Source organism: Mus pahari, chromosome 2 (assembly GCF_900095145.1).
Source record: "Mus pahari chromosome 2, PAHARI_EIJ_v1.1, whole genome shotgun sequence".
In the NCBI taxonomy this organism is placed as follows: domain Eukaryota; kingdom Metazoa; phylum Chordata; class Mammalia; order Rodentia; family Muridae; genus Mus; species Mus pahari.
This window is the reverse complement of record NC_034591.1, coordinates 43,569,263-43,595,725: the sequence shown is the minus strand read 5'-3', so window position 1 is coordinate 43,595,725 and position 26,463 is coordinate 43,569,263. Positions and strand designations below refer to the sequence as shown.

The following is a 26,463-nucleotide window of genomic DNA, read 5'->3' as shown; positions in this document are numbered from 1 at the left end:
TTGAAAGCCTTGGGACCAGAAATGGTTTGGCTTTCACATTTTCTTCCTGACTTTTAGAATATTGCATAGACTTTACAGTTACGCAGTCTCAATCCGAAAGTTCTAAAGACTGAAATTCTCTGAAGCTGAAGCTTAGCCTGCATCTGTGCACATGGAAGAGAAGAGACTTTATAGAACAGGTCTCGATTGATGCTGAAATCTCCCCCCATCAGAGCCTCTCATGATACAGAACATCTTTTGAGGATGGCTTTTTGTTTTAGAGTGTGGAAAGTGCCAATATTGTACTTTTTGTTTGTCAACTACTGGTTCATACTACTTTCTCCTTAGTACTTTATAATCTTTACTGTATATGATGAACAGTGTGCCTGTACCTTGTGCATTTGCATGAGCATCAGTGCCTGGAGGAAAGAATCTTGCTCCTAGTAAACTTGGTCTCCAGTCCTGAAGATGCTCTACCCACTAGTCACCTGCTGCTTTGCTGTGGAATCTGTACCCACCTTTGTTCATCTGATGTCATGTAACTGCTTCATTATAAGCTTGGTGACAAGAACAGCAGGCCAAGCCAGGATCCACACAGCAGTGGTTACTGAGTTCTTTGTGGCATACTGGCTGGTCTCTTGTCTAGAAGAATCCTGGCATATGTCTTCAGTTAATCCATGATTTAAAATGAGAAGTCTAGAAATGAATTTGAATGTGGAAAATAAAAACAGATATACAGAACGTCTTTAAAATCTGGATTTTGTTTTCTTTGGTGCAATCATTATTTTAGCTACATACACTATGATCACAGCCAGTCTGGATCTATAAAATTTAGCCTTTACTGTCAATATTTGAAGTATTTTTATAAGCTTGGTATCTTGACTGTGTTTACACATTTTCAAGGATATGTGTGTTCTATTTAAGCATCTATAATTAATTTTTATATAAAAGTTTGTTCTAAATTCCCAGTAGATAATGTTAGATATTTATTTATATTTGAAAGAAGTGTTTTATTTATTCATGGTGAAAGTAGAAGCCTGAAAATAAAATATGGGGAAAATTAAAATACGGTTAAACAATAAATCTACTGACCCCCATAATATTGACTGATGCTGTGTATCAGCATAAATGTAATAATGGGATATTGAGAATTCTTAATTAGCTAGTAGTTCATACTACTGTGATAAAGACTGTGAATAATGTCTTATTACACTAGTGGATATAGCAAATTAATAGAGCTTTGCTGACATGGGGTAAAGGAAACAGACATGAAAAAAAGTCTTAACTGTAGCAGTGAACTAAATGAATTTAGAAAGATGAAGCAGAGCTTAATGAAGGGCAAGGAAGAAGGTTGCCGAAGTTATTGTTGATGATAAGCATGAAGTGAGTCAGTTGATGTGGCTGCCAAGAGTTAATTATCTTTTACGTTGAATTAATGCACAAGGAGTGCTTGCAGTGTGGGAAGCTGCCCTCCCACTGCTTTCTGGGCTGGCCACTCTATCCTAGGAGGATGAACACTCTATCAGTGTATATAGAGAGGACATTGCTATTGTAACACACTTCATTTGCTTCATCTTACAGTTTTCCATGAATTTTAATGCACTGAGTTTCAGGTAGCATGTTTATTTTATGAGAAACTACAGTTAATACATGGAAGAGTGTCTAGCCACTGGAGAAACCAGGAACTTTGATTTTAGGAAAGAGAAGACTCATAAGCCAGTGCTTGTGCTTCAATTCTTAAATTGCTGTGTTAAGAAACTAGCTTCTAGTCTGTTTTTTCCTAAAAAGTTCAGAACCAGAAATAGGTTGTATAACAAAGTCACAAGGTAGATATTTACTGTTTTCTAAGTGTCCAAAATGTGAATGGGCTTCATTGAGGCACTGGAGATACGTCAGTCAGTCCAGTCAATCAATCAATTGATCAATAATCAATCAATGTGTCTCTCTCTGTCTCTCTGTCTCTATCTCTTTGTGTGTGTGTTCATGCAAAGTGGGCTTAAATGAATTGTGAGAAGTTAATTGTTATAGATTTCATAAGATTAGTACATTGATGTGGGTATGGTGGTATGTGTCTATAATCAAAACACTTAGAAGACAGAGGCAGGAAAATCTGGAGTTTCAGACCAGCATGAGATTCGTACCTAGTTTGAAGCAAGCATAGGCCATGTAGAAGTTGAGGCCAGCCTGGGACACATGAGACTATCAAAAAACCAAACAACAATATTAAAATCCAGTGAAATACAGATGATTACATTGATATAGTGATGTGAGTAGATGATTACTATTGTTTTTATTTTATTTCTTTGATCTAAGTTTCTTTGAAATCCTCATGCTAATAATAATACAGTGTCTTAGTTAAGGGTTTTATTTCTGTGAAGAGACATCATGACCAAGGCAACTCTTTTTCTTTTTTTAATTTAGTTTTATTTGTAATCCATTTTTTACACTCCATATTCCATTCCCTACCCCTCCCCATCCACCCTCCGACTGCTCCACATCCCATACCTCCTCCCCACCCCACCCCATCTCCATGTGGATGACCCCATTCCCCACCCCAATTGACCTCTGAACTCCCTGGGGCCTCCTGTCTCTTGAGAGTTAGGTGCTTCATCTCTGAATGAACACAGACCTGGAAGTCCTCTACTGTATGTGTATTAGGGGCGTCATATTGGCTGGTGTATGCTGTCTGTTTGGTCATCCAGTGTTTGAAAGATCTCAGGGATCCAGATTAAGACTGCTGGTCCTCCTCTAGAATCTCCCTTCTCCTCAGCTTCTTTCAGCCTTTCCTAATTCAATAACAGAGGTCAGCTGCTTCTGTCCATTGGTTGGGTGCAAATAACTGCATCTGACTCTTTCAGCTGCTTGTTGGGCCCCTCGGAGGGCAGTCATGGTAGGTCCCTTTTTGTGAGCACTCCATAGCTTCACTAATAGTGTCAGGCCTTGGGACCTCCCCTTGAGCTGGATCCCACTTTGGGCCTGTCACTGGACCTTCTTTTTCTCAGGCTCCTCTCCATTTCCATCCCTGTAATTCTTTCAGACAGAAACAATTATGGGTCAGAGGTATGACTGTGGGATGGCAACCCCATCCCTCTCTTGATACCCTGTCTTCCTGCTGGAGGTGGGCTCTCTAAGTTTCCCCTCCCTGCTGTTGGGCATTTCATCAAAGGTCCCTCCCTATGAGTCCTGGGAGTCTCTCACCTCCCAGGTCTCTGGTGCATTCTGGGGGGTTCCCCCCAACCTCCTATTTCCTGAGGTTGCCTGTTTATATTCTTTCTGATGGCCCTCAGGGCTTCAGTTCTTTTCCCTCACCCAATACCAGATCAGGTTCCCCTCTACCCCTCACTGCCCTCCACACTGTCCACATCCCCTCCCAAGTCCCTCCATCCTTTCCTCCCCACTTGTGATTGATTTCTTCTCTCTCCCAAGTGGGACTGAGGTGTCTTCACTTGGGCCCTTCAGCTTGTTGACCTTTTGAATTCTGTGGACTGTATCTTGTGTATTCTCTATGGATTTTTTTTGGCTAATATCTACTTATTAGTGAGTACATACCATGCATGTCCTTTTGGGTCTGAATTACCTCACTCAGAATGATATTTTTTAGTTCCATCCATTTGGCTGAAAAAGTCAGGATGTCCTCATTCTTAATACTTGAGTGGTACTCCATCGTGTAAATGAAGCACATTTTCTGTATCCATTCTTCTGTTGTAGGACATCTAGGTTGTTTCTAGCTTCTGGCTATCACAAATAAGGCTGCTATGAACATAGTGGAACAGGTGCCTCTGTGGCATGGTGGGGCGTCTTTTGGGTATATTCTCAAGAGTGGTATATCTAGGCCTTCAGGTAGATCTATTTCTGATTTTCTGAGGAACCTCCATATTGATTTCCAGAGTGGTTAAATTTACATGGAGCTGCCTTACAGTTTGAGAGGTTTAGCCCATTCTCATCATGGCAGGAAGCTAGGCAGCGTTCAGGCAGACATGATGCTGGAGGAGTTCTATATTTTGAACAGAAGGCAGCCAAAAGGAAATTGACTCCTGCAGGCAGCTAGGAGTGGGCTCAAACTCTACGCTGGGCTTAAGCCTAGAAGACAGAAAAGCCCACCCCCACAGTGACACACACCTTCCAACAAGTCCACACCTCCTAGTAGCACCATTCCCAGTGGGCCAAATATTCAAACATAAGAGTCTATAGGGGGCCAAACCTTTTCAAGTCACCACATATAATAATGTCTAAATTATCCCCCTGAAAGGAAAACTTAACGTCAGTTGATTTGTGTCCAGTAATCATACTGTATAGGCGTAAGGCAGCTGTGATTGATCGAAATTGTTCTGAGTTTTAAAATGTGCAAAATTGCTGTTATAGTGTGCTGGCTAGTTCTATGTCAACTTGACATAGCTAGAGTCATTTTGGAAGAAGGAGACTTAGCTGAAAAAAAAATGTCCCTACCAGACCATCCTGTGGTGCATTTTCTTGATTGGTAATTTATGTGGGAGGGCCAACTCTGTGTGGGGCAAGCTCTGGGTTGGTTGTCCTGGGTACTATAAGAAAGAAGACTGAGGACGCCATGAAGAGCTAAGCAGTAACCCTCTATGGGCTTTGTTTCAGTCCCTGCCCCTGGGTTCCTGCCCTGCTTGAGTTCCTGCCCCAAGTTCCCTGACTGATGAAGTGTGACCTGAGAGTTGAAACCTAAAATAAACCCTTTCCTCTCCAAAAATGCTTTGATCATGGTGGTTTTAGAACAGCAGTACAAATCCTAAGACTTGCAGTCTATTTTAAGTCTATATTAGTAAATTTTGAGTAGATAATAATGGTGTCTGACTTTAAATCCCCAAATTAATAAAGCCCTGTAAGTTAAAAAGACTTTCTCCTGTACTTTCTACCTGTGTGGTTTCTAATACCATGTCTTCCTCGTTTTTTTCTCATCATATAAAAGCAAACTTTCATACTCCCATGGGAAGTAAGGACTGTTCTTTGTATTATACTAAGTTGTTTTCCCAAGATGTTTTGAAAGTATCTCATATCAGAACACAAGAGTATTCTTGTATTCATTTTGTGTAATTAATATGGTAACATATTTGAATGAGTTATATTTAAATTTGTTTCCACTTACAAATATTATACCATTTCCATTTTTATTATTAGCAATTATAATAATGCAAATACTTTTACATTTATTCAAACATTTTAGTATTGTCAGCCATCGAGTAATGGTAATTATTGATACCAAGGACATATTCATTGGTTACAAAATTGCCCACTGTTTTTGAGGTAACAGTGAGTGCTCTCAAATACCTCAAATAGCTTATTGAGTTCTTTTACAGGTGATGAGGCATTTTTACTTCGTTTGAGTTTCACTACCCAGAAATGTCTCTTCTATTCATTTTATTAATTTTTCTTGAGCCAGGCTTATTTGAGTTTCTAGAAGTCTCCTTTTGTTTAGATATTAGTTCTTTAGAATACAAATTGCTACTATCAATTTTCTGATTAGTCTTTTCATAGGAAACTAGGGCATTTTTTTAATGCACAATTTATTTTGTTTTTAAGGTCTTTTGTCTTGTGTTTCAGCTATGTCACAGTACTCAGTGTCTACTGGGGTAGACTTGATGGGCTCTAGCAGAGAAATATTGTCCTGGCTGTTGTTTATTCTGTTTTTACACTGGCATCTAAGCATCTGGGATTGGATAGATTATCTTGTCCTATCTGTGTTAGGTGAGTGTTATGTTCCTTGGTTTCTGTCGCCCTCTCCAGTTCTTAGTTCAGTGTGGTAGCTATGTGTTGCCTGGTAGGAAATTTTTCTGGGATCCTGCTAGGTGTTGTCATTGGGAGTTCCAGGTAAAATGCTTTCCTAGGTATTGAGAAATGACTTTTAGGAATGAGGATAAGTTAGAAGGTGTGAGAGGGCCCACAAGTGGGAAGAAAGCAGGGTGTTCCTCCATTATGATCTATGTAGTCCCCAGGAATGAGGACAGAGATGAAGGGGGGAGCCACAGCAGCAAATCTGCTACAGCAATCAGGATGAGACTGGGGGATTGGCTATGGAGGAGAGGAGAGAGAGTGAGGATCTGAAGCTTGACCTGCTTCCTTGGCCTGCTTGCTTTTCTGTCAGGTTGACTGTGCAGTTCCTTAGAAAGCCTGCTGGAGTTGGGTCTGAGATAAGAGTATCAGTGGAGAGACGGTTGGAGGAGAATCTACTGATCCACTGGAAATGGGATGTATGCTGAGGATGAGGGGTGGGCACAGTAGAAGGTCTGCTACAGAGATGGATGTGGGAGGATTGGATTTGGAGGAGAGGAGGGAGCCCTGAAGATGTGCAGTCAGATTACCTACTTCCCTGGCCTGAGTGGCATGCAGGTTTCCCAGGGAATGCATGCTGGAGTTGGGAACTGGGAAAAAGGGATGAATTGGGGGAACAAACATCAGAAGGAAAGATGTGTGTTTTCCATTGGAGATAGGGACAGGGAAAGAGGCAAGGCTGCAGAAGGAGACAGAAAGGGAGTGGATCAGAATGGAAGGGAGGTGGGGAGGAACTGGGAGGAGTGGATGGAAAAAATTCCAAATTAGTATATGTTATGTGAAGAAAAAAAAATCTGTTACCAATAAAAGGAAAAAAATTTCAGTTTTAATTGTTTTATTTATTAATTGTGTGTGTGTTCACTTGAGTGCATTGCTCATGGACTCTGGATGGGTGTGTTGGATATCATGATGCTCCAGTTACAGCTAGGTGAGTCGCCTGACACATTGTCTCTGCGAAATGACCTCAGTTTCCCTGCAAGAACAGTGTAAGTTCTTAACCAATGAGCCACTCTTTCAACCTACAGAATTTATCCTTAAGGTCATTTATGAATTTTTATTTTATTTGTTTATTTACACCAATACCATTACCATGATTATTGTGTATGCTCATAAGCACGTGCGCGCGCGCGTGCGCGCGCGTGTGTGTGTGTGTGTGTGTGTGTGTGTGTGTGTGTGTGTGTGTGTGTGTGTTGTAGATCAGGAAACAAATGTCTAGAGTTGCTTCTCTGCTTTCCTACCCTCCTGCGGATTGGACTCAGGTAATCAGGCTTGGGGAGTAGTACCATAATGGCTGAGTTTTCTTGCCAGCCTAACTGTTGATATTTTAAGCAGTTATTTTTCAGAGATGTTTTGAATCTGGTGTAACATTGATCTTGAGTGTGAGATAGATTTTTCCATAAGCTTCTTGCGTCCACATATGCACAGCCTATTATATTTTCTGCACCCTTACTCTAATGGCACGTTTGTTAAAAACGGATGAGCCGACATTGACGTGTCATTATACTCCAGAGTCCTTAGCTTATAATAGACTTCACTGTTGATGCTGTACATTCTGTAGGCTTGGATCAATTTATAATGTAATGTATCTATCACTGTAGTGCCTATTTCCCAAGAGTCCTTTGTGCCTTGGAAATTCATGCATCACTCCCCGGCTGACCTCAGAGAACTGCTGACCACGTCCTTTCCGTAGCTTAGCCTTTTTTACAGAAGTCATGCTGTAGGAGTGACAGAGACTTTTCCAGATGGGCGTCTCTCACTTAATAAAATTCATATTGTTTTCTGCATGTCTTTCTTTCATTTGGTAGCTACTTTCTTTTAGAGTTGAGTAATAATGCTACATCTCAGGATGTAACATACTTTATGCTTCACCCACTAAAGGAACATAAATTGAAACACAGTTTTACAGGTATTAGTTGGGACATACGTTTTCAACTCTGAGTAAATACTAAGAGTGAAATTCCTGGATTATATGGTGACAACCTGTTTTCTGAGATTTCAGATTCTCTGGTAAATTATCTCCACCACATTTTATTTATTTATTTATTTATTTTAACCATTGATAGCAAACAAGGGTTCCTACTGTTCTCTGTCCCTACCAGGACTTGGGACTCTGTCAGTGTTCCGTATCTGGTTCATTTTGGTAGGTTTGAAGTAGCGTCTATATCCTACTTGGGTCCGCATTACTCTAGTAGGATTACATGGAATATCAGGTCATATGCCTGTGTGATGTTTTTGGTGAATCTTTTTGGTGAGACAACTACAAAGATCGTTGACTCATTTTAAAATTTGGCTGTTAATTTTCTTATTGTTGAATTTTTTTTGCATTCTTTGTACACATTGGATACTAGTTTCTTATCAACTGTGATGTTGACTGTGTATTTTCTCCTGGTTTATAGCTCACCTTCTCATTCTACTAATACTGTCTTTCACAGAGTACAGAATTTTAATTTAAATAAATCTAGCACCTCAATTATCTCATTTTATAGCTTTGTTCTTATATCAAAATTAAATCATCAAATATAGTTGATATAATTTTTTCCCTCAGATTGGGAGAGTTACAGTTTTGCTTTGTACATGGGGACTTGTTATCTATTTTGAGTTAATATTTGTAATATTTGTAATGAATGAAAGGTATTTGTCTAGAGACATCTTTTCTCGTAACTTTCCAGATATCCCAATACCATTTGCTGTAAATACTGTCTTTTCTCTGTTGATTGGCTTTGTGTCTTTGTGAAAGATGGGTTGATATTACTTCTCTGGGTCTCTTTCTACTGCATTGACCTGCTTGCGTACTACTTTCATTAATTTCAGTTTTCTGATTATTGTAGTCATAAACATTGATGATAAGTAGTGTCAGTCCTGCAACACTGTTCCTAAGTTCAGTACCACAGTGAGTATATCTGTTCTTTGGTTTTTCTGTATAGTAAAATTGGTTTGTTGAAGCCGAGAAAACAATGTATTATAATTTTGAGTGAGCTTTATTTTTTTTTTCATTTTTTAACTTATTTTATTAGATATTTTCTTCATTTACATTTCTTTTTAAATTATTATTATTATTTTCTTTATTTACATTACAAATGCTATCCTGAAAGTTCCCTATAGTGGGTGGGTAGGGGAGCAGGGGTGGGGGCGGGGGGAGTGAGCTTTATTTTAATCTATAAGATCAAATCAGGAAAACCTGACAGATTAAGTCTGCCTACCTGTGAACTGGAGTTAGCCTTCCAGTTAGTTTCCTTTGGTGTCTTTGATATTTTCACACTCTTCCCTGATACATTTTTTCTTGTCCATTTGTTAGATTTTGACTCAGGCTTTACATCTTGGAGATAGTAAACATTATTTTGTATATTTTATTTAAAATTAAACATATTCATTGATGTTATATAGGAAAGGATTAACTTTTGTACATTACTCTTACATACTTCAGCCATACTGTAATTATTAGGTGAGGGACTTTTTGTTATTATTTTTGGACTTTTTCATAGACTTCATTATAACCTGTGAAGAAAGACACTTAATTTCTTCCTCTTTTGCCTTGTTTTCTTACCGTGTTAGTTGGGATTTCCGTTATCCCCTTGATAAGCAGTGGTCAGTGGAGCGTTCATTCACTTAGCTGATCTTAGGTTGGAAGCTGCTCATCCATGTCTCACCACTATGTGCTCCAACTACTGTCTAGGTTTGTGAACTTTAAAGACACATAGAATTTAGGGAGTTCCTCATGTTTATAGTTCATGGTAATCTCTTTTTTAAAGATCATGAGCTAATGTTGATTTTCCTAAGTGCTTTCTCTATACTTCCTAATAAGACCATGTGTCTTGTATTCACTTGTTACCTACATGATGGGTGACACTCACTGATTTTTGAGTGTTGCACCACACAACTGTGAGAAATCTTACTTGGTTCAGATTCAGTAATTGATTTTTATAACTATTGGATTCAAATTTTCCAACATTTTCTTGAGGATTTTGTATTTATATTCACAAGAAATATTGATCTTGAAGGCTTCTTCTCATCTAATGGAAGTTTAGAATTTTGAGTCATAACTAAAGAGGCTTTTTGCACACAGTGTGCATAAAGGGCTTCTCCCATGTTTTTTTCTAATTTGGTTCAAATTTTATATATTGAAATATTTAATTCACTTAACTCATATCATTGTGATTATGGTGCAATTTATGGTTTTCTGGGGAAATAGACAGTTATTTTTATGCCAGTCCTTAGAATTGGGCTGTAGTTAAAAGTGGACCTCAATAAATATAAATCACTTTTCGAGTAGTATTTTGAGTTGCTATGTATGTATTAATTTCTGGTTGTTTTTCTTTCCATCCCTTCAGTCAGCATACAACTCAACTAGTCTGTTTCTTAGTATAGAAAATGCTTTTATGGAACTACTTTCTGGGAGCTGCATTTAAAGATTAATTTCATTTTTCTTTCCCCATTTCATCTCTGTGGAGATAAAACTACTCTGTGCTAATTAAATGACTTTATCGACTCCTTGTATAACTGTAACTTTCGGGTGCTCTTTTATTTCTTAAATGTAACTGTAATGTCTTTTATTTATATGCATATTCATTTAAAGATGTTAATTCATGAACTATATCATGAAAAACTTGCAAATAAAACCATCACACAGCAAAATAAACCAGACCCATAGTCAAGTGGAAGGTAAGGAGCTTTACATTAAACCTTTACATTAAACTTTGCACTTTCAATTTTGAATATATATTATTCACTTATACACCACCAAAACAACAATGTAACAGTATTAGAATTCTCTTATTTGGAGAGGTTGGATCTTGATATGTAGGTACGTACTTGTGCACGTTTTTAGAACTGCACCAGGCTTATTGGAGTTTCTGTGTCAATGACTTTTCCCAGCCTCCTTTCTGTGGTTAGTATCTTTGTGTTTACCATTCCATAATTATTGGAAAGTAATTCTCACAAATAAAGAGATAAAGTAGAAATTGCAAAGATCATATTTTAGAGGCATTTCTAAGCAGAATAACAAAATCCTTTGGACTGAAGAAAGTTGAAAGAGAAGCAACTTATTTGTCACAAAGCAACGTTTCAGTGAATAAGGGAGTGGGGACAAATGGTTATGAAAGTTTCTTCTGTGTCACTGCCATTCTTTCAAGTTTCACTGGTCACTGCATGTGTAAGGTGAAGCCCTTTCTTGTGACTGCCTTGGCTTGGGAACAAACATGTTATCAGTTTCCTCTCACTAAGCAGTCATTGCTCCAGTTCCATTTGGTCCTTTCTGTGAGCTATCCTTAGAAGGCCAAAATGGTAGACTGACTTTGTGTTGCCTGTACACATGCATATAAAAGGTGCTTGCTTTTATTTTCTTCATGTTAGGGGAACAGAGATTGTAATTTAATGCCAATGTTCCTTGTTGCTGTACTTCATCCAGGCTAGCTTCTAAAACGAAGGCAGTAACTTCAGTAAAGAAATGGACCATCTTCATCATTTAGTCCTCAGAGTAAGAACATTTTAGTCATTTTTTTAGCACCTGGGTTCAATAGGACGCTTAATTATTAGCCCGTTAGTACCAGAACAGTTTCATTTCAAGCTTTCTTGTTTGTTAGACTCCTAAATAAAATCCAGTTTTTGAAAGAGCTTGTCTCCCTCATATTTGAATGGCATTTTAATAAGCCCTTTGAGAAGGTTTAAACTTATTTCACACCAGCTTTCTTTTTGAAGCCAAATCATACTGGTTTGTTTAGCTTTCTAATCCTTTAATCATTTTTCCACAGCATGGCTTCACATCCCTCTATAGGCTCCACATCGTGACAAAGTCCTCCAACATGTCTAATCAGGGCGGGATGGAACAGAGGCGACACTGCTTTGCTGGTCATTATGTGTTGCAACATCTACTATTCACAGAACTGCCTTGTTCTAGTTGAACCTAGGCATAGCATTTCTGTTCCTCCAGGCCATATTTGCCAACCTTGTGTGTGCGTGTGTGTTTGCTCGTGTACATGTGCAATGAAGATGAGCTTCCTTCATGAAAGGACATGGGGAACTGAGACAAATGTTTTCAGGGACCTGTACTGGGTTTAAAATCTCTGTTCGTGCTATCATAAAATTAAGTATAACTTTTTAAAACAAGAGGCACCTTATCTTTATTTTGCAGTGGAGCTTTAAATTCTGTAGCTGATACTGTTGTAGTTGACTGAAGGGCGTGACGGGTGAGTCGTAATGTGAGTCTAAGCTAACCCCAGTGGTTACGATGGCCAGTAGTGATGGCAGATGTGTTTCCAGTGCTGATTGAATCGGGTTACACATTTATGTTCTCCCAGCGGGCTTGAGTTGTTCCCAGTTTACCTGTTGGATCTCTGGTTGCCTGAACTTGTCATCTGTTCATGGCTCCATTTATTTCAGTTCCAGCATTTGAAGTGTGCTTGTTCATGGAATTCAAACTTGCAGAAGCCAGCACTTGTTTTTTTTTTCAGAAGATCGTTTGTCAGGCGTCCCTTCTGTCTGTTAGCGCTTTACAGCTTATTGCCTCTTGCCCCCAAAGGGTGTCTACTCCTTTCTAAGTTCTTGCCCTCTTTGATTTGCTTATTCAGCACTATTTCATACGTCAGCCAGTCTCCCAGAAAATGTTTAGATTTTTCCCTGTCTCTGCATAGGGATTGGAACCTAACACCAGGGACTCCGTGTAGGGGAGACATTTGGAGTCTAAGTCTGTATCTCCATTCGGAAAAGCAGGGAAGTCACTTGGTTAAAAAAATATTCATAAACACAAACAGTAAGATATTTCACCGTGACTACAAAGGTAATTTGGTATGCAATCAAATCTACATTGCTTCAAATGTAACTTTTGATACTTGTATGTATCAGGTGATTTATATATTCATTCATTCATTCATTCATTCATTTGCTTGTTTGTTTGTTTTTCTTGTAGCTTAACAAACAACAGTTGCAGTTACTGAAAGAACGGTTCCAGGCCTTCCTCAACGGAGAAACTCAGATAGTAGCTGACGAAGCCTTCTGCAATGCCGTCCGGAGTTACTATGAGGTGAGTTTACCGAGCTGTTTCGGGAACTGTGGTGCTCTCTAAGACCATTTCACTGGTGTGGCGAGGAGTCTTTGAGCTTTTGATTTTCTCCAAAGGATTTCGCTTCTATTTTGCAATTTAAAAACGCTTAATTCCACAGCCTGGTTTTGAGAGATAAATAAAATTGGAAATGATTCACATTGTTTGCGAGGTTGTGTTTAGAGTCATCTTCTGAGTCTAGCTATCTTCTGGTTCGCATTCATAAATGATCCTTTTCAATCAGGATTTCAATAGTAAATTACTATCTTATGCCAGTTTGCTCTTTAGGCTTTATAATAATTAAGGGCACTAATTAATTTCAAGAGAATGCCTTCTCCTTATTAAATGAATAATGTGACCAATTCCGTCTTGCTGTTACTTCTGACTTTAGCTTATGACTCCAATGGGAATCCTGTGTGTATTTCCTGTGAGTGGCTTTCACATGTTAACATTTGCTTGTTTCCGTGAGGTGCCCATAGATGTTAAGTTGGAGAGTTCACTTATGCCCTAAGCATCTCAGAGCCATTTGGAGAATGAGTTTCTGTCATTGTGCAAATGCCTTAAATGTTTCTGTCTGAAGAAACATGACTTGCAACATATCTTGGGCTAGTGCAAAATTGAAAGTGTGGAATCATAATATTCTGAACTTCCCTGAGGCAGGGACTATTGTACAAAACATAATACGCTGCTGCTTAGATTATGTTACTTACTGTATCAGCCCACAAGTATATATTGAATTAAAGGAACACATGATAGTTATTGAAGTCTTTCTTACCAAGGTCATATGACCAAGATCTTGGGGCTGTAGCAGATATATTGTCTAACTTGATCTCAGCTCAGGCTATGTTAATAAAATAGAGTTTATATCTTAGCTTGAAAGTTAGAGAGTTGCATGATGAAATCTTTCCCCAAATTTTAAAAGGTGAGCATACAGTTATATATATGTATACAATAGCAAGTAGTGAGAGAAAAAAAACACTATGGATTTCAAGGAAAGTTGCCTATCTTGTGTCAATGAAAAAAAAAATATCAATGAGGCCATTTTGGATTTTGATAAATATGCCTGGCACACTAAGAGAAAGGTGTAATTGAAAAACAATGGATGCATGAGGTTTTTTTTTTTTTAAAAAACTATCTTTATAATGTTTGCCTGAATCTAAAATTACTCCAAAATAGATGTCTTCTTTTTCTAAATCACATCAAGATTTAGAGTGAACCCTATAATCATCAGGTCAGCAGGTATTAGTGAAAATAAAAACAAATCAAGGAAGCATAATGGAGCACCTGGAAACATACTACTACTATAAAATAACATTCGACCAGAGAGCAGCTATGGTACAGTAGAGAAATAATAGTCATTCCAGAACATATGTTCTGGAATAAGTCTACACCCACGTGCAAAGAGTTAATATGTACTTGGAATTTGTACCTTTCACAAAGTGAGCGACTTAGATATAACACTATGTAATTCCTAGAATAAAGAGAAAAAAATATGTATGACGTTGGGTTGGACCTTGACTCCATCCCTGAAAAAAAGAAAGCAACTGATGGAACTTTTAAAAAATATCTTCTCTGAAAGGGTTTCTGCCGAGTTAATGAGAAGGGTTAATTTCACAGCATAGGCTGGCAAAATGCTTGTAAGACATGCCTAATAAAGGATTAGTATCCAACATATGTGGAGAACTCAAGAATTCACCAATAATGAAACAGATTAAGATGACCACAACTTTGATACCACCCATAGGGATCAAAGAAAAATGAAGGATACAAACTATTGCCAGAGAATTACAAATTAAAGGAATAATGGAATAACACTGTTTGAATGGTCATAATGCAGAATTGATATTATCCTAGGCTGGATATGTATAAAATTTCTCAATCTACTGCCTGTTCCTTTACCTCCAATTCCTTCTCTGTCTCATTCAGCACTTTTCCTCCCAACTTTGTGTGTTCTTTCTTTCTTTTTTTTTTTTTTTAAGTTCACTTAATCCACTTAATCGTTCCTGTATGTGCAGGAGTGTAGGACTGTCCATCTCCTGGAGTATGGATAACCCTTGGGGATAGCATGCAAAAGAACACTGTCCTTCCCTTCAGTAGTCATCCATTGTCAGTATCTTTCAGTAAGAGGTGGAATTTCTGAGCCCCTCCTGTGCCTATACAGGGATTTGATGAATTTTTCTTGTATTGGCCTTGTGCATGTAATTACAGTCATTGTAAGTTCATGTGAGCAACAAAATTACTGTGTCTGGTAAATGCTCAGTTTTGAAGACATCTACTAGCTCTGACTCTCAGAATCTTTCATCTCTACTTCTGCGGCGACTCCTAAGCCTTGGATTCAGGAGACATGATTGAGATTCGTCTCCCATTTAGAGTTAAACATCCTCTAGCTTTTCATTCTCTGAATGTTGACAAGTTGTGGATCCTTATTAATCATCATCTACTACAGAGAGAACCTTCTCTGGTGAGAAGTCGGAAACACACTAATTATTGGGTATAGAATAAGAACTTAGGGAGTGATTTATACTTATGTCCATTTAGCATAATCTGTTTTTAAGTAAGCACAATACAAAGGAAGTGAAGTTTAGTAAAGCATTTGCATAAGCCATGCTGGTGAAATAAATGAATGGCTGTAGTGAAGTAGAGGCGATATCCATTGTGTTCCTCCTGAGCGCGAATCAGGGTGACTTGATTTGCAGTTTCTCACAAAGGATTTAAATGGCTTGTCTACCATACTTACTCTCTTCTCCTTCCAAAGACTGGGTGAGAGTTAGATTCATTTACATTTTTTTAAAAATAACCATAGGAATATTGTGATTAGAATGAGAAATGCCATCCATAGGCTCCTATACTTGGTTCTCAGTTGGTGTTTCTATTTGGGGAGGCTATGGAGCCTTCCTACAGGAAGCAGGTCACTGGGAGAGGGCTTTAAACTTGTAGCTTGGCCAACTTCCCTTTAGCTTTCTACGCTTTCTGCAGGTGTATGGAGACACGTGATCTCTCAGCCATGGCCTCCTCAGAGTTATCAGTATGAGAATAAACTCTATCTTCCACAAGTTACTTTTGGTCCTGGTATTTACCTTACCAACAAAAAGTAACCAATAATAATAATAATAATAATAGCATAAACAGCCTCACTCCCACTGTGGTCACCACTACTGGCCACTCTTTTTTTTTTTTTTTTTTACATTTATATAGGGAGGAAAATGAGAAGTCCTACAATAATTTAAAACATAATTTCAGTGTCTTTTTCATATGAAACTTGTAAATAAACATTTCCACTTCAAAATTTTAACTCTCAAATTTGACTCATTCTTTAATTTGCAACAGGGACTCAACAATGGGGATTTAGAAGACTTCTGCTTAGGTCTGCCTTCAAGGACTCTGTTTTAAAAGAAGTAATAAATTTTTGCTAGATAATTGTACTGGGCGGTTTTATGTCAACTAAACACTAGCTAGAGTTATCTGAAAAGAGGCAACCTCAGTTGACAATATGCCTCCAAAAGGTGCAGCTGTACACAAGTCTGTACAGTTTAATGGGGAGAGCCCAGCCCATTGTAGGTGATGCCATCCCTTGACAGGTGACCCTGTGTTCTCTAAGAAAGCAGGGTAAGCAAGCCATGGTGAGCAAGCCAGTAAGCAACACACCTCCATGGCCTCAGCATCAGTCCCTGCCTCTACATTCCTGCTCTTTTTGACTTTCTGTCCTGACTTCCTACAGTGATGTACTACATGACAACTGGGTACTCCACTTGGTCTCCTTTGGATTCTATATTCTTATTCGTGAATCCTGGATGACCCCTAGGGGATATCCTCTCTTAATCCTAGCTTCCTCCTCCATTGGATGGTAGCTGTGCAGAATGCAGGTTCCACTCTACATCCATCTGCTATAACTCAGGTTGTTGCTATGGACGGTTTTTGCCCCATCAGTAGCAGGAGAAAGATGACTTCAGAACCCCTTCCAGTTGTATAGTGCTCCCGACATTCAATGTTGTTCTGTGCACTTATCCATTCCTTTGTCAAATGATCTCTCATCTCTAAAATATGAGGAACAATGCAGGACTATAGCTCAATTCTTTACCTCCAGAATAGATATCCAACCCATGGCACTCGCCTCTTTAATTCTTAGTTCAGGTAACAGAGGGCTTGACTTGAGCAGCTGGCTCTTTTGACAGAAATGATCTGCGGTCTGACTCACTCCCCTCCAGCACATTTATGTTTATCACTGCTAATGCGTGAGAATTAGGAGCTTTTAAAGGCTTTGTTGTTGTTATTTTCTATTGTTTTTCTTACGCGATTTCCATACCCTTTTCAGACTTTATATAGCACATGTTCCTAAGTCTTTCGTATGCAAGCCAGAAGGGAAATGACTGGAAAATAACATTTAAATGTTTTAATGGAAATTCTGTCATTTTACTGAAATAGAAAGATTGACTTTGCATACTCTAGAAAGCATTTGACCTGTCAAAAATCTCATTTTGAACTTTGAAATAATGCAATGAAAGAGGCATTCACGGAGAATTGATGATCCCTAAGTAAACCAAGATTGGCAGCTTGTGGCAGGAGGGATGAAAAATAAGGTCAGAACACTCAGAGATGAAACCCAGCAACCGGTAATGAGGAATGAGATTTCAGGTTTGCACTGAGTTCTGCAGATCGCATTGTGTTTGTTACTTTTGATATTAGCTGTTTGAGTTCCCATCATATTTTTTTGTATATGCTAAGGTTGGCATCTATAAGAGTCTAGAAGAATGTGCTTTTATGTCTGAGAATCACATTGCTGTTTAGAGCATCTAGGTTGATGTTACCTGTCAGTGGGCTGTGTAGTCACTTGAATTATTGATGACATTCGTCTTTTAAATGTAGACCAAGTGATGTGCATATGAAAGTAATATCTGACAATAATTGAGAAAACCAATAGTTTCAGAATCGATCTCTAAGCAATTTTAGAATAAACCGAGCTTATGAATTTTCCAGGTCCGTGTAGCACATTTGTCTAATTCATTGCATTCTGCGTTTTTATAGCAGGGGAGCGGGCTGTTCACCCCCTCCATTTAGTCCCCAGTATAGACACTAAATGCAAATAGCAGTAAAGAGCAGCAGTAGGTGCAGATAGCTTCAGAGTAGCATTCCCTAATTGCCACACTCGGCACCAGCATAGGGTGAGCACAGGGGCACATTTAAAATGCTTATTGTTACGGGATGTCATATTATTTTCGTACTTTGGCATTGCTTCAAAAATGGAGATTTTTGTGCTACTGTGTATCTATGATTTTTTTCAATAGTGTTTATAGCCACTGGATTCTTAGACCCTCTTAGTCATTAACTCAGTTCAGTACCATTTCATTTTTTCAGTGGATCTCTGAGCTGGGACACTGCTAGGTCCCTGGAGAGAGCCCTGTTTGGTCACATGTTTCATTGGATGAGGATAGTCCTTCAGTCTTCGTGTAACTTGGTATTTTCTCTTCAGAAGTTTGTCTCTTTTTATCATCTAAGTTTAATTCTCTTCCACATTCTACCAAGAATGTCTTAGGTGAGTAGTTTCTACTTCACTACTTTTCTCCCTGAATTTAGAGTTAATGTTTCCAAGTTTTGAGTCACAAGAGCAAATGATCCCATTTCCTTGTTCTCAGAAGTGTCAGGAAGTTTTATATTGGCCCAGATGTTACCCCAGGGTCTGCGCAATGATTCCCACTATTTATCATCAGTAGCGTTTGTTCAGCAGTGCATCAAATCATTGGGCTTTTGTTTTTAAAGATTTTGTTCTTTAGTTTCATGGGTGGGATCTTGTTTTTTGTTTGTTTATTTTTAAACGAACTTGCTTTAATCTTTCTTGCAAGACATATCTTCTACTGACATGTAGCTTTGATTTAGTTTGAAGGAAATCATGTATACCCCAGTTAGCATTAATCAGAGGCACTGGTCTCCTCTTACTATATTTAAATCTTTTATATCCCTTAGTTAGAAAACTAACAACAGAATGCTCATGAGAAGGATAACATAAAATCTCTGACACTGTGAATAGCTTAGATAGTCATTGATCATCCATCTGTCAGTACATTATTGATTTCACTATAGAATTTAATTACTTCTATATAGATTGTCATCCAAATGTTGACTGAAAGCCTAGTTTTTATGACACCAACACACCAGTTGGTTGTCCACCATCAAATGTTCAACCATAAAAACATCCATGCAGTTAACCTTAAACAGGCTAATCAGGCTATATTTAGGAATATATAAATGTAAATATGCATATACATATATGCATACAGCAACAGTTACTATAAAAGAGGACATGAATTTGAAAGAGAACAAGGATGAGTATATGGGAAAGTTCAAAGGGAGAAAGGAGACAGAGAAATCATGTAATTATGTTGTAATCTCCAAATATAAAAGAAGGAAAGGGAATGGATGGTTTTTAATTTTTCCTTTTCTTTTGAAACTAGAATCTTCTCTCATACAATATATCCTGACTACAGTTTCTACTCCCTCCACCCCTCCCAGGTCCCAGCATCTCCCTCCCTCCCCAGTTCCATTCTTCCTTCAGAAAAGAATAGGTCTCCAAGAGATGACAGCCCAACAAGACAAAATGAGATGCAATAAGACAAGGCAAAAGCCTTTATATCGAAGCCGAACAAGGCAACCCAATAGGAGGGAGAGAGTCTCAAGTTATCTATCTATCTATCTATCTGTCTATCTATCTATCTATCTATCTATCAAAATATCTGGGATAGCCATAAAATTCCTCTCTTAAATATCAAAATTTCTAAAGCAGATAACTATGAAGTGATACTATCATCTCAATATTCTTTAAAGGATTAAATACATTTAAAAATGAATGGAATCATTAGAAAAGAAGGAAATCCACTTAGTATTTGGTATGAACTCTTGAATAGCAAAAATTGTGACCAGATATGTATTAACTTAATGGCAATGCTATATTTTCACTTCAGTATACATTTGGGTTTTAATTTTTAAAATGATTCATAGCTTTGATTGATAGCTTTACTATCCTATCCAAATTTTCTTTACTTCTTCTCAAATACTTCTACTCAGTATTTGAGTATCTATTCACCAGTAATTGAAAACAATTTCCTCTTAGCACTGCCTTCATTGTGTCCCATAAGTTTGGGTATGCTATGCTTTCAATTTTGTTAAATTCTAAAAACATCTTTACTTTTTCTTTATTTCTTCTCTGGCCAACTTATCACTGAGTAGAGAGTTGTTCAGCTTCCATGAGAATGTTGGCTTTCTGTTGTTATTTAAGACCAGCTTGGCTGGGCATTGGTGGTGCACGCCTGTAATCCCAGCACTTCAGGCAGAGGCAGGAGGCAGGAGGCAGGAGGCAGGAGGCAGGAGGCAGGAGGCAGGAGGCAGGAGGCAGGAGGCAGGAGGCAGGAGGCAGGAGTCATTTCTGAGTTGGAGGCCAGCCTGGTCTACAGAGTGAGTTCCAGGACAGCCAGGACTGCACAGAGAAACTCTGTCTAGAAAAAATAAAAAGTAAAATAAAATAAAATAAAAAGACCAGCTTTAGTCCATGGTGATCTGATAGAATGGATGAAATTAATTCCATCTTCTTATGTCTGTTGAGTCTTTTTTTTTTCCTTAAATCACAGGTGAACCTTGAGGACCTACCCAGAAGGCTTTATAAGAATGACCCAAGTCGCTTCAAATGAAAGTTGCCCCTTGACCTAATAACCTTCCTCTGGGCCCCTGTTCTTAAAGGTTCACCGTGTTCAAATATTCCCACAGTGGGCCTGAGCTTGACACACGTGTTTGGGGGTGACATTCAAGATGTACAAAACACAGCATCTGAGTGGAACGAGAAAGGGTGAAGTGTTTACATGTGTGTGTGTGTGTGTGTGTGTGTGTGTGTGTGTCCCTTTTGAACAGGCACCTGACAATGGTTTTATACTGACATTGCACTAAATATTTTTATGAGTGAGTGACTGTTAGCAATGAGAAAAAGCAATTTCCTGATACATAAATACAGCCTACTTTTCGTTATCCTTTCCCTCTTGGAAGGTCTCTATGCTCTTAAGATCTACCTAGCATCTTCCATGTGGGCACCCAGTCCTGGTGACACAGGTATGTCGTCTCATCCTCTCATTCCAGTTCTGCTCCTCTCACACTCTAGTCTGCCTCCCTTCCAGTTTCCTTCCCATGTCTGCTTTCTTATCCCGATTTCCTTTTCCTATAATCTTTTCTCTGTCAAAAAAACTTCTATCTATAGAAGAGTATAATGGAGAATAATGAAATAGAAGTTTTTAAGTGGTGAAGATATAATGGTTAAATTGTATAATGGCACTTGCATGAAATACATGTGGGACATTTCTACCTTAGTAAACTCTGAATGTGTGGACTTTTAGAATAAAGGATGAGAGCTGGAGAGATGGCTCATTTTCTGCCCTTGCAAAGGACAGGAGTTTGCCTCTTTGCATCTTACTTGAAGGGTAACATAACCACTTGCAACTCCAGTGCCAGTGCACCCAACGACCTTTTCTGGCCTCTTTAAACACCACACACACACACACACACACACACACACACACACACACACACACGAGGGGGAGAGAGATTTTAAAAATAGAATGAAGGATATAGACTACACATACTTAAGGTAGAATGAAGGGGTTTTGGCTGGATTCATAACTCAGTGGTAGAATGCATGTCAAGAATGAAAAGAACCAAGATTACATCCCTATTATGTGGTGGGAGATGTGGGGGAATAATAAGGTCATTATAGTAGTGAATTTTTTTTTTCTGGGACAATGAGTGATTTAGTAACTTCCGCCCAGTAACTTTACTACTTTACGTGATGGAAATTATTTTGCCCTCTACAAGATACGTTCTTAATTTAAGGCCCATTAACTTAACAATAAGGAAGATAGCTTTTAGTTGCTTAATGTTGTATGGGATTTTCTACCCCGGAGAAATCTTTGCTCTCCCCATAGTGAAGTGACTTCACTTTCACAATTACTTTGGTCTGTAGAAGTTCATTAGCTTTCCAATTCCAAGATGACATTTAAGAACAATGGAGCTGATTCACATATGTTTAAGTCGTTTGTGGTCAGTACTCATTTAGATGAAAAGATACCGCTGGTTTGGTTTAATGCCGGTGTGTCTTATATTCCCTGTGAAGCTTTCGCATTGTTTCATCCTTTTACTTTCTCTGTTTCACAACTTAAGAATTATTTATAGTCTGCTTATCTGTTTGGATCTTCAATTTACACATTTTTGAAGTTGGCAGACAACTTAGGCTTTGCTACTCAATATCTGTCACCTTGCCTTGCTAAGTATAACCAAACTGAGAGGAGCAGGTAATTTCCTAATTGGTTTTTGACGAGCCTATTTGAAAAATTAATTCAAAATGATAAAAAGTGATAGATACTGTCAGAAATTCTGAAAATACAGTGTAAGATCCGACATAGCCTGAATTTAAAAGTATGAAGGTACGTACACGTAATTCTGGCTACAGAGAATGTTTTTACCATTTCATTTGTCATAAAGCCCCATTAAGGTGACACTTTAATGGGATGATTCAAAACAGGAAAAATACATATAAATGCTGTAGAAATGTATGGTTTTCTAATAGAGTTAGTCATATGGGTATTCTTAGTGGAGACTAAATTCTGTTTAATTGCCTTTGGATAATTTTTCTTGATTTCACTTTCTGGTCCTCTATTTCACTGTTGCTGCCAAGGAGCAGTACTCTGGGAAAACTAATATCCTTGGCCCCGCCTCTCCCCTTAGGCACCTCCTCAATTGGGAAGAAAATTGAGATGTGTCTTCTTTTACCTCATGGCCTTTGGGTGATGTAGGGACCATTTGCCTGCTAGACCATCTGCTGACATGAACTTTCTCTATAGTGGGTTGAAATAGCATTCACCTGTTGTGCTGGCATCTTATGTCAACTTGACACAGGTTAGGGCCATTTGAGAGTAGGGAAAATGCCTTCATAAGATCATGTTGTAGACAGGCTCTTTTCCTTGTTTGTTTGTTTGTTTTTGTTTGTTTATTTGTTTTTCCCTTTTATAAACTGAAAAGATTTTTTTTCCTCACCTCACAGAATATATCATGATTATGGTTCCCCTTCCCTTTAACTCCTTAGTTCTTCCCCATTTCCACTCTCCGGTTCTCCTTTTCTGTCTCACACTAGAAAACAAATATGCTTCTATGGGGAAGTAATTTAATAAATATAACACATGTAATATATAATATGTTATAACAAAAAGTAAGACATCAGAATAGGACAAAACAAACAAATAGAAGGAAAAGAGCCTAAAAGAAGGCACAAGGAACAAGAGACCCACTTCTTCCCACACTCATGAATGCCACAGAGCACTTAAAACTGGAAGTCATAATGGAGACATAAAGGGCCTATTGAATAAAAAGACAAAAAGAAAAATATATAGATAAAAAATAATATAAAATTAAGCTGTGTGGTGGTGGCACAAGACAAAGGCAGGAAGATCTCTGTAAATTTAAGGCCAGCCGGGTCTACAGAGTAAAATTCCAGGGCAGAAAAGGCTGCACAGAGAAACCTCATCTCTAAACCCCTTCCTGGGAGGAAAGTAAATTTTCATTTCCAAAAGGTTATCGCTTGGACTTTGTGTCTGGGGGAGGGAAGGACGATTGTATCCACTTCTTTCAGCTGTAGGATCCCATCCAGTATAGACTGCTGTCTGCCCTGTGCATGTATCTGTAGATTACTTTTAGTAAAATGCCCACATTTACTGTTAATACTGCCAATCCATGCTCATGGGAGATTTATTTAATGCCTGAGAAATATTCCATTTGGTAAATGTCCCACGTTTTCTTTTATCCAATCACCTGTTGAGGGACATCTGGGATTTTCCCAATTTCTGGATATTGTGAATAGCCATAAATGTGGGTTAGCAAGCATCTCTGTGAAAGGTTGAAGTGACCTTGGGGTGTATGTCTTAAGGGTATAGCTGGATCTTGAGGTAGTTTGATCCCCCCTTTTCCTGAGGAAGTACCACACTGATGTTCATGGCTTGTACAGGTTTGTATCTCCATCAGCAGTGGCAGAATGATCTCCTTGCTTCACATGCTCACCAGCATGAGCTGTCACATGCTTTATTGATATTAGTTATTCCCATAGGTGTAAGAGGAAATCTCACAATAGCTTTGGTTTCTATTTCCCTGATGACTAAGGATGTTGAACATTTTCTTTAAGTATTTCCCAGTCATTTAAGTTTCCTTGAGAATTCTCTGTTTAGTTCTGTAAACCATTTTAAAATTGGGTTATTTGTTTCCTTGATGTCTAGTTTTGTTTTGTTTTTTTGTTTTTTGTTTTTTTGTTTTGCCTTGCTTTGCTTGTTCTTTATGCATTTTGGGATTAGTCCTCCATTGAGTGTGTACTTGGTAACATCTTCTCCCACTCTGTAGATTGCTACTTTGTACAAATGATTGTAGCCATTGCTATGCAGACACTACAGTTTCCTGAGGTTCCTAGTTTTTTAATCTTAGTACTTTTGCTAATGGAATTCTGTTCAGAAGTCTTTTCCCGTGCCAATGAATTCAAGTCTGTTCTCTGCTTTCTTTTCTATCAGGTTCACTGTATGACGTTTTCGATGTATTTGCAGTTGACATTTGTGCAAGTTGATCAGTATGGGTCTATTTTCATTCTTTTACATGCAGAAATCCAGTTTGACCAGAACCATTTGTTAAAGGTGTGTGTTTTATTTAAAAAACAAAAGCAAAAACAAAAACAGGTGTGTGCATCTTTATAAAATAAATCCATGGGTATGTGTATTGATGCCTGTATCATCAATTCATTCCTATTGTTCATGTCTGTCTTGTGCCAACATTAGTTTTTATTACTAATAGCTATGTAGTACAACTTGAAATTGGGGATGGTGATAGCTTCAAAAGTTCTTTTATTAAGGATTGTTTTAGCTATCCTGCTTATTGGTTTGCTTGTTTTGTTGTTTTGGCTGTGGTGTGTGTGTGTGTGTGTGTGTGTGTGTTTCATATGAAGCTGAACATTGTCCTGAGCTGTCATTTGTTATATTGATGTTAACAATTCTGACAAGTATATTAGGTAATTTCTTTGTTTTATCTATTTTTATTAGATATTTTATTTATTTACATTTTAAATGTTATCCCCTTTCCTAGTTTCCCCTCCAAAAACACTCATCCCCTCCCACTCTCCCTGCTCATCAACCTACCACTCCCACTTCCTGGCCCTGGCATTCCCCTATACTGGGGCATAGAACAAGTAGTTTTGATGTGCATTTCCTTGATGACTAGAGAATGTGGAATATTTTTAAATTTGTTTTTTATTGGATATTTTCTTTATTTACATTTCAAATGTTAACCTCTTTCTCGGTCCTCTCCAGGGAAACCCCCTATTCCATCCCCTCTCTCCCTGTTTCTATGAGGGTATTCCCTTACAAACCCACCGACTCCTGCCTCCCTGCCCACGAATTCCCCTGCACTGGGGCATCCATCTAGCCTTCACTTTCCATTCCTTATGACCTGGCCACCCTGATTTCTAATAAAATCCAGGATTCTTCTCCTATCAAGTTGTGTATTTTCTGGCACTTTGTCTCAGAAGCCCCAGGAAATGATTATCTAATGTGTTAAGAGTCGTCAAGATCGAACAAAAAAATACATCATTCTTTTATTTATGAACAAGTATTTAAATATTTTTATTGAGTACTTTATTTGTTGGGTTTTCAAGGTGGCGTTTCCCTAAGTGGTCCTGGCTGCCCTATAACTCACTCTATAGACCAGGCTGGCCTCAAACTCATATCTGCTTGCATCTCATTCCGGGGTACTGGAATCCAAGAGTGTGCCATCATACCCTGCTCATTTGATTCTTTCAAAAAATACCGAGCATTAAAAGTCCTGAAAAATAGAACAAATCCCAGGGATTTAAATAAATATTTCATAATTTTAAGTTTATAAATAAAACAGATCCACACATAGTTGATGATTTGAATAGTATTCCAGCATTTGCACATGGAATGTACTTAGTGTTTGTTGGAAAACTTCAAAAAGTTTAATGCAGTGAGTTAAAAGATTTACTTTGTTTTTAATAAAAGGGGGAGGAAAAATTAACTCTAGCATCTAAAATGTTCTTGGCCAGAATCCAGCATAGAAAATAATCACTTATGGGCTAGAGAGATGGCTCGGTGGTTAAGAGTATTGACTGCTCTTCCAAAGGTCCTGAGTTCAATTCCCAGCAACCACATGATGGCTCACAACCATTTGTAAAAGGATATGATACCCTTTGCTGGTACATCTGGAAACAGTTACAATGGACTCATATGAATAAAATAAATCTTTAAAAAAGGAAAGAAAAGAATCATTTACTATCTGGACATGGTTGTTTTAAAAGTGTACTTGTGAAGTAAGACATTCAGATAGCCAGTGGAGTCAAATAGTGGTTGATCCACTTATAAATGGCTGTGAGATGCTGAGGAGGTAACTCAGTCAGTAAGGTCCTTGTGAAGAAGCATAAGGACCTGAGCTCAGGTGATCATGGGACATAGCTAGACATGGTGATTATGCCTGTAATTTCAGCACTGGGGAGGTGAAGATGGAAGGACACTTTGGGCTTGCTGACTAGCCACTGTAGTCTAACCCATAGATAGTGATTAAGGAAGATACCCAGCTTTAAACCATGC

The 26,463-nt window shown here is 38.3% G+C and overlaps 1 protein-coding gene across 13 annotated transcripts in view; it reads left to right on the top strand.

Moving 5' to 3' along the window:
- Cadps2 (calcium dependent secretion activator 2) overlaps positions 1–26,463 on the top strand; it is a 518,996-nt gene that overhangs the window by 130,488 nt on the left and 362,045 nt on the right. For all 13 annotated transcript variants that reach the window (XM_029533832.1, XM_021190679.2, XM_029533805.1 and 10 more), the window contains exon 2: positions 12,674–12,787. In XM_029533832.1, the coding sequence (XP_029389692.1) occupies positions 12,674–12,787 (114 nt within the window). The remainder of the gene's footprint in view (positions 1–12,673; positions 12,788–26,463) is intronic.